Below are 15,574 nucleotides of genomic sequence, written 5' to 3'. Positions count from 1 at the left end.
ACACGACGGGAGTCGCGTCTCTCCATCGGGAGAGTGAGCGCAGCAAAAAAAAAAAACACGGCGGCAGGGTGTGGCTGTGTGTGTGGCGCTGCGGGTGTCTGCCAGCCCTGACCGCAAAGAAAACAAAACAAGAGGGAAGAAATGTGTGCTCCGCCCCACAGGCCCTCGTCGCACGCCCACACGTCACGGCTCCCTCAGCGCGCCGTTCGTCGCGGCCCCTCCTCATGCGTGCAGCAGGCGAGGCGCACAGGGCCGTCGTCATGTGCGTGTCGGTGGGTGTGCGAGTGGAGCAGTTGGGCGGAAACACACGGCACCCCTCGCAGGAAGAGTGCAGAAGAAACAACAAAAGAGGGAAGAGTAGAGTAGAAAAAAAAGCGTCCATAGTGATTGTCCTAAAGCAACAAGCAAGATAAGGGAAATAATTAAAGCAAAAACAAGAAAAAGAAAAAGAAAAAAAAAAGGAAGTGGAATATAAAAAATTCATTGGGTAATGCTGGGATGCCGCTCAGTTGTTGCTCCACAGAATTTCGAAACTTCGCTCTCCCCAATTCATTCAACAGAGAGCCGCAGCGCCCCACAGCCCCAGAAGCAGCAGCAACAACACCCGAAATACACACCCATGCACGGTGCTCTCAGCAAATAGAGCCATGCCCGCCAACTCGCTGTAATGCCCGTTCTCAGGCAAAATGCCAGCGTCCGAGGGTGCTGTTGCGTTGGACTCCAATGAGATCATGGTTTCTCCAGGCGTTGTGTTTGTGTTACCCGGTGCGGGGACGACCGTCTGTGGCACCTCCTTGCCGTTTTCAACGGAAAATTCAGCCCTTTCAGTCCAAGAGATGTTGTCGGTGTCCTCCGCGGATGTAGGTTCGGCGTCACTCTTTGAAGGAGTGATGCTGCTGTCTGAGTTCATTGTTCTCTCGGAATTTCTTTCCCCCGCCTCGAGGCTGAGGCTTTCCTCCGCGCCGGTGGTTCCGGTTCCAGTGGACCGCACGTCGTCGTTTTCAGTGGCAAGCTCAACGCTTTGTTGCACTTGGTGCTCACCGTACACTGGTGCAGTGGCAGCGGCCATACTCAATGACGCAGCCACTGGAGGCGTTAATCCGCCACTCCCGTCATTTGCTCCTCCCTCCTCCTCCGGCTGTGGTGCATCATAACTTTCAGCGGATCCTTCAACATCAGCAACCTCCGTTAATTCCGTTGACTGTAGGTCTTCTTTCTGCACATCTGAACTTCGCGCCATCGATTTCTTCGCTTCATTCAGCGTGGCTTGCCGAGACGTTTCGCCTTCGGAAAGCTGGGCATTGTCCTCTTGATGAAAACTCTCTGCGCTCTCCGCTGCGGTGGCGTATTCAGGAACAGATGATCCCGCGACAACCGTGGAAGAGGGCGCTGCAAGCACCAGATTATGGACGATTCCTTCCTCTTGTTTTTCAGTATCATCCCCAGTCAATTTCTCGTGGCTGGCGGCGGTGGTTTCTTCACTCTTTGACTCGGAAGCAACCAAAGCGTCTGTGTTGGTCACCTGTTCTGTGGACTTTTCCTCAACGCTCAGTGATGGAATATTGACTTTGCTGGCATAGAGTTCATACAGCTTATTATTGTATAGCATCTCGTTGTACAGCATGACGTTGGTCACCGTCACGCGGCCGCCCGTTGCACTTTGGTTCTTACTGTCCCCACCGATGTAGAAGTGTGAAATCCTGTGGAAGTCAAACAGATGTTCATCATATTCCGTGCTGTGGATTTCCCTTCCATCCACAAAGACACTCCACTCTTCAAAATCCATTCGCAGTCCCACCTGATACGTCTTGTTTGGCTCCCACTCAAAATCCTCCGGATCACCAGGATTCTCAGGTATGGCCAACCACTTCTTGTCATGGGTGTACGACAGACCAAAAAGCACCGTGCTGTCGGTGTCATTCATCCTCACACCCACCAATGGAATGCTACCACTCTGCGGCACCTCGTGGATAGACACCGTCGCCACAAGAGTAAACTCGGTGTTAGCGAAGTAGTACGGCACAGTCTGCCCCATGTCGCCAACAGGCCACACCGCCCCTGCCCCGGGTCCTTGGAACGTCCATCCATTGGGAACCCTTTTCTCCCCATTCGTCACTGTTGCATTCACGCCGAGGTACTCGTCCCTCCACTCGGTCTGAGTTGAGTTACCAGACAAAAAGCCAACAAGCCCGTCAGTGGGAACAGGACCATTGCACATGTCCTTTCTGAGCGCGTCAACATTGCCGCTGGAACCGGAACTGCAGTATTGCAAGGCGCTGCCCAAATCCTTCCATGTCTTCACAACTTCCTTTATCCGCTCCAGTTTCTCGGTCAGACGCACAGCAACAAGATTGTATGATCCGTCGCTCTTCTTGTTCTCGTACAGTGAAATCAACTCCTCCTTATTATCCCTCCCACTCTTCATCAACAGCGAGCTGGCGGCGGCGTCATCATTTTCACGGGATACCGGCCCAACATCATACACACGTGCCGTGTCCGTCACCCAAAGATGAAGCCGACCCTTTCCACCTTTATTTTCCTTCTTCGGATACACCGGCGCGGTGATGAGCATCACTTCCTTTCCCTCAATGATTGCTGTCGTGGATCCACTCTGGACGCCGTACCCTTTTCGATTGTGTGAGTTGCCCCACACGCGGGTAATTGGTTTTAAGTGATCATACCAATTGATTCCATGCAAAGTGGACCTGTAAACGTCATAGTAGCCTCCAGCACAATGAGCCATCATGAAAAGTCTTTCGTCGTCTTCGTCTTCTCTCCACTTCACCAGGGTTGGATCCCTGCAGCCGTTACCAGTCACTTCGGATGAAAGCCACCATTTGTTCTCCGACGGGTTAAAACGCATGGACAGCAAAACGCTCTGTCCATCCTTGTTTTTGGCCTGCATGGGAAACACAAGCGAGCCGTCACGCATCACAGCACCCGATCCTCCACCGCCAATTAACTCGGTCAAGGAATGAGAATATACTATGCCCTGGGGCTTCACCACATGGGTCTCATTCCACACAATTTTCTTCTTTCCACCCTCGTCAGTGAGAGTTCCCTTCACGAGTAAAAGGCCCCGCTCATTCGTACCCCCAACCTGCGGCCCTGTATGGCTGTATTTTCCCAGGAGCACGTAAACGCTTTCCCCAAGTACAAGTGTCGTTGGTCGCGTTATGCCGTTTGCGGTGTGGATGCCCCCAGAATCTTCCTTTAGAAGACCTGTGCCAAAGATACTTGCATCTGCAGTCGAGATCTCCGTTGAACCAGAACCAACATTTAAACCAAGGTACTTTGACGCAATCCCAGCAAAGCCGACTTCGCTGCACTTGCCTCCATCCTTGCAATGGGCTTCAGCAATAGCAAATAAATGACCCTGCAAATCAACAAGACTGGGAACGCGGAGCGAAGCACTTTCGGTATTGATCCCAACGTCCTTCCAAGTAGCATCTATCCTTGTCGTCCCTGTAAATGGATTAATGGCAATACTTGACTTGCTCTCCACAGCGTGTGCACCTCCACTGCCGCAGCAAATCATAATCACAAATAGGAGAAGCAGCACCGCAAAAGCAAACACACGCCGGGACATGTTGGGCCTCGGCGGCTCACTCTCTCTTCCTTCCCTCCTCCTGCCGCTGGATCCGGTCACGCGGCGACGGTGGTGTGTGCGGGGTGCCATGAGAGTAGCAACACGTGAGAGCATACAAATATGTGTGTGTGTGCTGTTGGTCCTTTCAGTGCCTTTGAATTTCACAGTAGCGATTAGCGTTTGTTTTCCTTCCTTCCTAGCGTGTCTGTGTTCAATAAGTGGAGAGTACAGCAGCAACAGCAGCAATACACCAGAAAGGTCAGTGAGGAGCAGAGCAGAGCACCCACGCAGAGAGCGAGTCATAAAACAATCCGGAAGGGACAGCACGGAGAACCATCGCCTACAGAAAAGAGCAGCAACACGGCAAGCCACGGCGGGCCGTCGGTGTGTGCGGGCCAGCCCTCACGCGGTGCAACACGCCACACCCAACAGGGAATGACAGACAGGCAGAGGGAGATGAATGGATGCCGTCAGGAGGCACTCACAATCCACATGGCCCGTGAGCATGCGGCCACTCCACGCAGGAACGCAGGAGAAAAGGGTGAGAGAGGAAAAAAGCAAAAGGCATCATAACACACGGAAGAAACAAACGACAGGCGAGAAAAGCACCGCCACGGTCCTCATCCTGGCCGGCAACTCCACACCAGCCCTCACAAACACACGATCGCGGTGCCGTCAGTCCACGGGTGAGAGGGTTCGGCCCTCCACACGAAAAACTCACACACCGCCAGCAGTCACACACAATGGACAAGGACGAGGAGGAACAACACACAGCCTCCAGTTCAATCCCACGGACAACGGGATACGGCCACAGCCCGCAGCCAACAAACACAACGCACACGGAGCAAGCAATCACCCAAAGAGCCACGGGCGGAAGCGGACCCTCATCCATCCATGACGCGACACCTCACTCCACGCGGTCACACGGAGCGCACCATTTCTCAATAGTTCTTATTCGTCGCCCATCCCCTAAGATGCTTCTGTTAGTGATGGGCCTTAGAACACAATAGAAGAAAATGGACAATGCGATAACGCCGTGACAGCGCCAGCCACAATGATTCCCTCATACCGGAGCAATTCTCCAATTACGCCTCGTACAAACACACAATCAACACACTATATAAAAATCACCCAATGTTTTTCAGCAAAAACCAAACAACTCCAATCCCTCCCTAATTTCTTCTGTCATTGTTAAGTTCGATAGCGTTGGCCATTTGTGGCATCTGTGTGCCTTACTGCCATCTGGTGCTGGTGCACCTGCACCGTATGCACACAAAACTATCAAAAAATATATGAATCTCACAATATTTTTTTACCAGAAATCAAAACTGCCCCTTTCCCTCCCCAATTCGTTTTACTATTTCGACGGTTCTTCCAAACTGCGGAGTGCTTCGTCCCTTCAAAAGTCTCTGGATAATATTGACACTTGGTACTGGCGCACCTTTTCCTTCCGGAACCACGCAATCTCTTTTTCCTTCTCGCTCACAATATCGGTATTGACGACATCATATCTCTGCCATTTCGTTATCATTTTGCTGGCTGCGTGCTGTACATAAATCGTCTCCCACGACATGTCTCGGGATAATTTCTTCCAGCCCTTAAAATATTCCGACAGGCGTTCATTGAACAGATTCACAGTGCTGGGTATGGTGTGGTGCCCACCCGCCGTAGTCATCTGCAGCCCAACCAGCGTCCTCCGCGGTGAATTCAAAAAGAAAAAGCCGTCCACCAGCGGAAAGTTTTCAACCTTCGGTAGGTACAGCACCCCGTACTCCATAGGAATCCTCGTGACACCGCCCTGCAGTTCCTCTAATCCAACGGTGCGAGTGGGGTGCCCTTGATGGTTTACCTTCAGTACTGATTTCTGTGTTTCATCACGTTCTGGTGAACTCAGCTCATTGAGTTCCTCTACTAATGCACTGACAAGCTCCCCATACATGAAGGCGCGCAAACCTAATTGTTCCAGAGCGTGGGAAACAAGAGCACCACGCGATCACAATAACAGCAACAAAATATCCTTCGCATCCATTTCCTTTTCCAAACGGTCCGCAGTTCAAAACCCGATATCAGCACATATCGGTGCGTTGAGAAATACCTCAACACCTTCTTCGGTTATTTCCCGGACGATCTTCACAAGTTTGTGACACGGATCCTCGAAATACCATATATTACTTCCTCCCAGGGAAAAGTACTTTTCAACATCAGTAGGTTTCATCGCTAACAAGGCATCATCAACGGCACCCAAGCGATCAATATAACTTTCCTCATCAAAGATGTGACGTGGAATCGGCCCCACTTTTTCCATGAGTTCTTTGACCATCCTCCAGTATTCCGCTTGCTTATCTTTATCCAGACCTCGCTTCATCCACGCACACATCGCCTTCACATCCATCTCGTCGGGGCAATTCATGATGATTCGCCTGGCTTTTAGTTGCGTCGCCCACTTATCATAGTTGTCCAGGTTTGGCGATGACACAACAATCATGCCCCATCCGGTGGAGGGCGCAAAGCCTGTGTCGGGTGGTGTTCCTTTCCTTGCCACATCGTAAATAATGTACCCTTTCATCCCACACTGCCACAAACCATCCAAAACACTCTCGGATATTATCTCACCCATGTATTTTGTCACGGTTTTGGTGGTCTTGTCAAACACGTACATCGTTTCTCCAAAACAGTGGACTACCACTTGGAGTTTCATGATATCGTAGTGCAGCAGCTGGTAGAGGAGGTACGAGCCGGCATTCATCGACTTCCCGATCCCGGGCGTCCCAATCAACACACGCGGCAAAGGTGAAGAATTGAGAGTCAAATCAAAATTGCTAAACCACTTGGTTAGATCGCGCTCGACGATCCGCCACACTCGCTCCACCTCACAGTTAACACACAAGTCATTGCCAGCCCCATGCAGCACATTCAGAGTGTATGGCCATCCCTTGTCCGAGGTGAGCACCATCAGCCTGGGAGGTGCTTTACCGGATTTCCGCACACCGTCATCCTTTTCGAAGGTGTTGCCAACTTTCTTGTACGTCCATGACTTTTTCGGTTTCCCCTCCTTCACCTCCATTCCCGTCCCCTTTTTCTTTCGCTCATCGCCACCAGAAACTTCCACGACATGATGCCACCCCGCATTGTACACAGACTCGTACACTCCCTCCAGTTTTATCGCTACAATCGTCGTCGTTAGGATCCTCGCCTCCTCGGCAGCTGCATCCAAGAAATCTTTAGTGATGCAATGAACACTTGTTTTTACGTTTGCGGCAGCTTTTGACCACCCAAATAGATTGACGACATCCTTATCGCGAAGCTTACTTCGATCTTTTTCGAAGATTATTTCATCCCTTACAGCCCCCTCCATCCTCGCATAAGCATCGGTCATCTGTATTTCTTTCAACGCTCCCTTATCGCGGATATACTTCGTGGGATCCTTGAAAAACTCCTCCAGCAAAACACTCCGATTGGTGTCCACAAGGCCCCTGCCGCCAAATTCCATCGTAAGAAAATCATTCAACTTCTTTTCCTTGACGCGGACTCCTCCTTTAAACAGTACCTCTTCGATATTAGTGGAAATGGTAAATTTCATTTCTTGCGCTCGTCTTAGCCTTTCCCCTGCCTTCCGCCACGCTTCTGTCAGTACCTGAGTGAGGGCTGCGTTTAGTTTTCCCCTTGCAAGTGGAGTGACCGTATCCTTTCCTTCATAGTCCTTCCATTGCTCGAGCGAGACCACACCCTCGTGATGAAGCTTAGTAATGGCCTCCAATAGAATTTTCATCTCATCCAACTCTGTTTCCATCTCTTGGTACTCTGTTAAATTAAAAATAATTCTAAGAAGCCGCTGGTCTTGTACGTAAGCATCCGGCTCCTGAACAAACGCCTCCATAATGACGTTCCCATTTCTTTCCACAACCCACTCATCGCCCAATTTGCTCCGGAGGAAATCGTTCAGCTTCATGTCGGTGCTGCTATTGCTTCCACCCAGCAGGATGTCCTCAACGCTGCTGCTCATGGTCCACTGCAGCCGCTGTTTACTCCCCGCCACATGTCGAGCTGCAGCGTCGGAACCATCACAAGAGCCACGGCGAGGCGCCATCACAACGCCCGTGCGGTGAAGCATCCCACTCGCACCGCCCAACTGCGGCCAGCAGATGTCGCTGGCTCCAAAGGACACTCGCGGCTGTTTCTTCCCGCATTCCCAATGGAGTTGGGCGTGGCACTCGCACGGCTCGGTGGTCGGTGCGCCACGCAGCCGCACTGCAACGCCTGTCGGTGAAGCAGTCAAGGCCCACCGCCTCCGCAGCAACGCAACGTGCAATCGGCCACAACACCGCCACATTATCGTCCTTTTATATTTTATTTTATTCACGTTGTCTGTCCGTTTGCCCTATCACTAACACTAAAAATAAGTGTGCACCTTCACAGAAAAAAAATAAAGGAGGCACGATCCCACCGTCCCGCCGCGGCCCAACACTCTCCTCTACCCACCGCCATCGCAGCGCAGGAGACCGCAGTCACATCGCAGAGTCAGCACCACAGTGTGCACCACACCATCGTGCAGTGAACGATGGGCGAGACGCAGCCATGCATCGCCCCGCTCCATTTTCCCACCACTCAATTCTTGCGTGCCCGCACAAAGCAGCAAACACAATCAGAGTGCACACAAACCCAATCAACACCCTCACTCGCCGAAGCACATTATTCGCATGGAGTTACAACAGTTGAGGACACACCAGCAGTAGCTGGCTGCATGGAATTTCTCATTCAACCCTGCGAAGAGACACAACAACTCTGCGGAGTAAAAGTGGCAGCCCCGCAGTGTTGCCCGCAGTCCACATGGCAGGAATAATCCCACGCACGCATATTTCCGGATCCCTCGCTGTTTGAGTGCGCATCAACAGAACATAAGAAAAAAATACTTGCGCGCAAGATGACGTTTAAATAATTAAACTCTTCAGCCTGTTTTGTTTGATGGTGTTGGCGGGCAATCCCGCACAATCCAATCAAAATGACACGCCGGGCAGAATGTCTTCAGTTAATAAATAAAAATAATTGCGTCATTGCAAAAAAGCAGCGGAAAGTTGGCGCATAAGGTTGACAGTCCCAACTGAGGCGCCGAGGAGCACTTCGGTGTCCAACTGGCCGTCAGGCTGAGAGGACAAATAAAACAAAAGGGCAGCAAACCCTCCCGCTCAATGTTTTCTAACAGCAACGAGAGAAAACAAAAATAAAAGATACAACAAAAAAAAGAGTGTAGACAATTTCCCTCTCGTCGTAGCCCCCATTTACCTCAAAGCTGGACGTTGTTGAAGTGCAAGAAATTATTCAAAACTGAGGAAAAAATTACATCTGAGACGTTTGCGTGATGAGCATCCGGAATACTCTTGACGACAGTGAGGGAAAGGCAGACGCCTGAGTTCCCCCCACATTTGGCCTGACGAAAAAATAATCCCACAAACATGCATTTTTATGGTTGCAGTAAAGCTTTGCCTTGACAAATCAACAACAGTATTAACAAAGGGAATAATAAGCTGGAAAAATCCAGGCGATTGCAAGGGCAAGGCATCCTCACGTTGGAATTGTTGTACATCCTAAGGAAGAGCACTTGACAAGATAAAGAATAAGACCATAAAATCATTCTGCGACCACACAGACAGACACACACTCACACACAATCACATCCCTCTCCCCCGTTCAGTTTTGTCACACCAGACACAAATAGGCCCAAAACACTCCACCACCCAAGAAACGGATGCAGAAACAAATAAAAACATAAAATTGGCAATAAATAAAAATACTGCCTCCCAATGCAACAGTTTTACTCACAAAATTAGTCAATGCACAACTGCACATCAAGTTTCTGTCCCCATAGCTTCCATCGATGCGGCCAACTGAAGGCCAAACTTTTCGGTGGATGAATGGCTCGAAGGGAATGCAGCAGTTTTCCGGGCGTATGGTCCGTCCCAATCATCTGATGTGACACACTTTGCCGTGTGCGGGGCATTCTTGAGAACGTTGTTCGTTGTGCTCTCTTCACCCTCCTCTATGGATGCAATTCCGGTACGAATGGAAATAAGTGCATCGGCCAACCGACCCAACTCCCGCTTTGACTCTGACTCTGTGGGTTCAGTCATGAGTGTTCCCGCAACAGGAAATGCCAGGGTAGGTGAGTGAAGGCCGTAATCCATAAGTCGTTTCGCCACATCTTCTGCCTCAATTTGTGCTGCTTTTTTAATGGCCTTAAATCTATGATAAACTCGTGAGCGCAGAAATCGTTTTCCCCCAGAAAGAGTACTGGGCAGTGGCCGTCAGGACGCTTCTTTAAATAGTTGGCATTTAAAATCGCATACCCCGTGCATGTCTTGAGACCCCGTGAACCAAGCATCCACAGTAATAAATAAGAAACTGTAAGAATAGACGCTGATCCGTATGCTGCTTGAGAGACTTGACCAAAAGGCTGGGAACCACCAACATTTTGAATAAAAACAGAATCTGGCAAGAATGAAGCCAGGTGCTGACGAACAGCAATAGGACCCATGCCTGGCCCACCACCACCATGAGGAATTGAAAACGTTTTGTGGAGATTAATCTGGCACACATCGCCCCCAATACATCCAGGTGCCGTGTAACCCACCATGGCATTCATCTTTGCACCATCAATATAACATTGCCCTCCATCGTAGTGCACCATCGAAGTAATGGCCAAGATTTCCCTGTCAAACAAACCATACGTACTCGGATACGTTATCATAATGCACGAGAGATTCTTTGTATGCTTTTGGCAAGAATTTTCCAAATCCTTCATGTCAATCCTTCCATTCGCCACTTTATCTTTACAATCACCATTCCTGCCAAGAGAGCCGAAGCAAAATTTGTGCCATGAGCACTTTCTGGAATCAAGCAAACATTGCGATGGCTCTCCTTTTTTGAATTATGATACGAGCGGATCACACGAAGACCAGCATATTCACCCTGAGCACCACTATTTGGCTGAAGTGACACGGCATCTAAAGCGGTAATATCCCTTATTTTCTGCTCCAGATCCAAACACAACGCGCTATGTCCTCGCGTTTGCTTCTTCGGTGCAAGAGGGTGAAGGTTGGTAAATTCTGACCACAACAAGGACAGAGTGGCGGCAGCTGGATTAAGTTTCACGGTACAAGAACCCAAGGGCACACAACCATGCGTGAGACCATAATCTTTTCCATGAAGACGGTGAATGTACCGCATAAGCTCACTCTCACTCTTGTACTTTTGAAAGATTGAATGCCCAAGAAAGACAGATTTTCGTAACATTTGCAAAGGCATTGCTCTCTTTTGTTCTGTGAGTTTTGAAAGGACACCTATCACGGGAAGTTTTGGCCCTGCTGCCTCCAAGAGAGACACTACATGGCCCTCGGTACTGGCCTCATCCACCGATATGGAGACGGTGCCATGATTATAATCAACAAAAATATTAATGCCTTTTTCCACGCAGCATGTCACGTAGTCTTCAGGCGTTATACCTTTTAAATTTACGGTGACGGTATCAAAAAATGCACCATTGACCACTGTATGCCCTACAGACTCTAAGCCAACAGAAAGTATTTTGGCTTTACTGTGCATTTCGCTCGCAATTTCCTTCAAGCCCTCAGAGCCGTGATAAATGGCATAAAATGCCGCAACATTTGCTAGGAGAGCCTGTGAAGTACAAATATTGGATGTGGCGCGTTCCTTCTTAATATGTTGCTCCCGCGTCTGAAGCGCCATGCGTGTGGCCGGACAACCCGTCGAGTCTTTACTTATACCAATGACGCGACCCGGAATCAATCGCTTAAATTCCTCATTGAGAGCAAAAAATGCGGCGTGAGGCCCTCCAAACCCTAGTGGGGCACCAAAGCGTTGGGCAGATCCCAAAACAACATCGGCTCCCATTTCTCCCGGAGGTTTGAGAAGAACAGAAGCCAGCAAATCTGCCCCACAGCAACTGACGACACCATGTCGTTTTGCCTTCCCAAACAGTGTCGTAAAATCATGAAGCATCCCCATGGCATCTGGAGTTTGTACCAAAATTCCACAAAGTGAGGAATCGCTCCAATCAATCAAATTTGGATCACCAACAACGACCTTTAAGGGGCTCGGCTCTTGTTTTTGCCATCTCTACGCAAGATGGGAAGAAATCCCTCGATAATAATAAAAAAAAAAAAAAAAGGTCATGCGCTCCTTTCGACCATGATGAAAGGCAAGGTACATTGCCTCAGCACATGTAGTAGCTTGATCCAGAAGAGATGCATTTGCCAAATTCACAGCTGTCAAGTCTATAATCATGGACTGAATATTCAACAGGGACTCTAGACGGCCTTGAGATATTTCGGCCTGGAAAGGAGTGTATGGGGTGTGCCATGCAGGATTCTCGATAACGTTACGAAGTATTACGGGTGGTGTGACCCTGGCTCAGCCGGCCACCTCAACGTGGTGCCAGGGTCTAGTACTCTTTGCTAGAGAGGAAGCTAAGCGCCTGCTGCCCATCCGCTGCCCGCGGAGAGGCAGGAGGCGCCGCACAAACGGGTCGGAAGGGCACCAGATGGAGCCATTTACATGGCTGCCCGCGGAGCGGTATTTCTATCCGCTGCTGAATTCCATCGGCGCTTATCAGCGCTATACATACCGTTTGCGTGCCGTATGTGACGCGCAACGACAAAAGCTACTGCTAAGCGGAGACATTGAGCAGAACCCAGGCCCCATAGCAGTACTCCAGATGAACGTTTCTTGCCTCACGCCGTCAAAACTCGCAACATTAATGGCGCAAGGAGCAGACATAATAGCCATCCAGGAGACTTGGAAGTCGTCCGAGCAGATCGCCAGCATGCATACTGGAGATTATGTGCTCTATGCACAGTCGCGCATCGGCAAGGGAGGCGGTGTGGCGGTGCTGGTGCGGAAACCTCTCCGCTCCAAGCGTATACCCCTCACCATCCCCCAGCATGACACCAGCCTTGAAGTGGTGGTGGTCCAGGTTGCTCTGGACCAGAACCGTGATCTTATTGTAGCGAGTGCCTATATGAGACCACCACCGCAAGTAACGCAATCCTTCAGGCGGTTAGTAAACTGCCTTCCAGCCTCGTCGCCGCTCCTGCTGTGTGGGGATTTCAACATGCATCACCCACAGTGGGAGCCATTCTTGGAGACTTCTCCAAGCGAGGTTGCTGCAGAATTTTTAGAACTGTGCACGGATGCGGGACTCACCTTGGTTAACACCCCTGGTGAGATCACGTATGCCCGTGGCACAAGAGAACGATCCTGTATCGATCTGACATGGTCAAAGCATTTGACTGTGTCGGATTGGTCAGCTTCCGTGTCGCCGCTTAGTGATCATTATATGCTGACATTTACGCTGCATCAGGCATTTAAGGATACCATACCTTCGGCACCCCATTCGGCACCTAAGTTTTTCTATAGTTGGGGGAAGTGCAAGTGGGATTTATTCATCAGGGACTTCGACGCACAACTTCCGGCATACGACTATAAAAAGCAGTCCACCGGCATTAAGGCCTTCACGAGAGCGCTTATAACTTCGTATCGACGACATTGCCCCCGCGGCATGCACAAGGACGGTCCCAGGCTTTGGGACGACACTCTCATGGAGGCAGAGCGGATTGCTACCGACAGCAAGGCCCGCTATCTACAGTTACCGACGCCCGACCGTGAGGCAGAAATGCAACGGACAAGGAGTCAATTCTTCCTCCTGCTCCGAGAGCGCTTGCGCAACACGTATCTACGCCGCATCAGCAAGTTAAATCCAGGCGAGCCACTCGCATGGAAATACATTTCCGGACGAAAAAAGGCATCACTTCCATCTCCCACATCAATGTTATTAGGAGATGGTCAACACACTTATAAAACAGCAAGGAGAGCAGCGAATGCTCTCAATCGCATCTTTCTTCCATTTCACCCCTCTCACAAGGCAGTTAGGTTTTCCAAAGGCATCAACAGACAGAGTGCATCCTTGAACATTAATGCTTCTTTTCTTTTTGGGCAGCAGAACAACAGCGAGTCTGCCGCTACTTCTAGCTTAGTTTCTTCCACCTCTCTTATCTCTTGTATTTCTGAGCCGCAGAACAACAACGAGTCTGCCGCTACATTTACTTCAGGTTCTTCACTCTCATCTAGTTCTGAGCCACAGGATAAAAACGAAGCTGCCACCACATCTGGTTTAGTTGCTCATCTTCACTCCCCTCTTGATGCACCTTTTAATCGTACGGAACTGCTTGCTGCGCTACGTAATACGCCGTATGGCAAGGCCCCCGGACCGGATGAAGTCTACAGTGAGGCACTGCGACATATTTCGTCAAAGGGCCTCCGATTCCTTCTTCGTTGCATTAACCACAGTTGGACGACCGGTACGATTCCGGTTGAGTGGAGACGCGCTACCATCGTTCCACTCTTAAAACCCGGTAAGTCGCCGGAACTGCTTGAGTCATATCGACCCATCAGCCTTACCTCCATTGTGAGTAAGGTTGCTGAGAAAATGGTACTGAAGAGATTGCTTTGGGTGTGGACGCCGCACCCCCACCAGTATGCATATCGTAGTATGCGTACCACGACGATGCAGCTGGCACACATGATACACGAAGTGGAGCATAATAGAAATCACTATTTCCAAGTGAGCCTTCCCAAGAAGAGCGGTATTGGCAATCAACTCCACTACAGACCCCATCGGACTCTGCTGGTGCTGGTTGATTTCAGCAAGGCTTTTGACTCCATAGATCATCGAGTCCTCAGTCGCTTGCTGGCTAATATTCCGGGGGTGAATTGTAGAAGGTGGCTTAGAAACTTTCTATGTGGTCGCTACGCGAAGACACGAGTTGGCCACAGACACAGCGATCGGCGTCCCATGCTGCGAGGAGTTCCTCAGGGGTCCGTACTGGGACCGTATTTGTTCTCCCTTTACGTACACCCACTTCTCAATCTGCTGAACAGCTTTGCGGGTGTCACAGCAGACATGTATGCGGACGACCTCTCTATTATCGTTAAGGGGCAGTCCCGGGAAGACGCCATTCCCACTGCCAACATGGTTCTTCAAAAACTGCATGCGTGGAGTCAGGAAAATGGCCTGGCCATCAACCCGTCAAAGTGTGAAGCCGCTTGGTTCACACTCTCCACGCACACGGAGTCAGATTATGATCGTGAAGGAAGGTGGCCCCTGGTAGTGGCTGGATGCCAAATCCCAGTCATGACCATGGGGGCATCGCGAACTACGAAGCTTCTCGGCATGGATCTCGATCCACGACTGACGCTAAATGTGGCGGCCACCAAGCAATGCGCTGCCACTTCGCAACGGATATCGCAGCTACGCTGCATAGCGCACAAAGAGGCGGGACCATCTCCACATGACCTACGCACGTTTGTCATTGGATACGGTGCTTCCAAATTACGCTATGGCAGCGAGCTCATATGGGCAGTAGCGACGGATTCAGCGAAGAATGAGATGCAGAAGACGTACGCAACCCTAGCACGTATTGTCAGCGGAGTTCCGAGCACTGTCGACCCGGAATCCGCACTACTGGAGGCTAATATGCCGCCGCTCCACGTCCTTTGCCTGCGCGCGCGGCTCTCAATATTTGAGAACACACGCGCATGTCAGATGGACTGGATGCGGAGACCCCCGCCTGAGCCACCGCCTCGCGCCGGTTTCCGCATCTCGCCATTATCTCGGGACGAGCTATATGCCTTCGTAGACGCATACACAAAAGACTATGGCATCACCGAGAGCTCACCACGCGAAGAGCGGTTCTTTCGCAGCTCCATTCCTCCCTGGTTTGCGGCCTCCGCTCACCGGGTCACCATCTCTGTGGAACTTCCGATAGACCACTCAATAACTGACGAAGAAGAGCTGATAAGGAAAAGCGCAGGGTCAGCGAAGAGGCTCTAGCGCTGCACAGTCATCGTTCGTGGATACTTGCGACCGATGGCGGTGTCGACGTTCCCAAGTCAGCAGGGGTTGGAATACTGCTT

The 15,574-nt window shown here is 50.5% G+C and overlaps 1 protein-coding gene and 2 pseudogenes across 1 annotated transcript, besides 6 other annotated features; all 3 read right to left on the bottom strand.

The window, feature by feature from the left end:
• Window positions 1-11,287: part of a sequence feature (areas not merged during assembly with more than two copies in the genome that could not be assigned to a particular haplotype) that runs on past the window's edge.
• Window positions 430-460: a microsatellite.
• Tc00.1047053506537.200 (trans-sialidase, putative) lies at window positions 554-3,892 on the bottom strand (the record flags this gene model as incomplete). The annotated part of the gene is made up of 1 exon (XM_814644.1): window positions 554-3,892. The coding sequence occupies one exon, from the start codon at window positions 3,890-3,892 to the stop codon at window positions 554-556; it is 3,339 nt and encodes a 1,112-aa protein (XP_819737.1).
• Tc00.1047053506537.180 lies at window positions 4,989-7,919 on the bottom strand (annotated as a pseudogene).
• On the bottom strand, window positions 9,434-12,004 carry Tc00.1047053506537.160 (annotated as a pseudogene).
• Window positions 11,288-12,477: a sequence feature (haploid, Esmeraldo-like haplotype).
• Window positions 11,747-11,770: a sequence feature (AT_rich).
• Window positions 12,007-15,574: part of a mobile genetic element that runs on past the window's edge.
• Window positions 12,478-15,574: part of a sequence feature (areas not merged during assembly with more than two copies in the genome that could not be assigned to a particular haplotype) that runs on past the window's edge.

Source organism: Trypanosoma cruzi, genomic scaffold, assembly GCF_000209065.1.
Source record: "Trypanosoma cruzi strain CL Brener 1047053516603 genomic scaffold, whole genome shotgun sequence".
NCBI classification, from domain to species: Eukaryota; Euglenozoa; class Kinetoplastea; order Trypanosomatida; family Trypanosomatidae; genus Trypanosoma; species Trypanosoma cruzi.
This window is presented reverse-complemented; position numbering and strand designations above follow the sequence as displayed.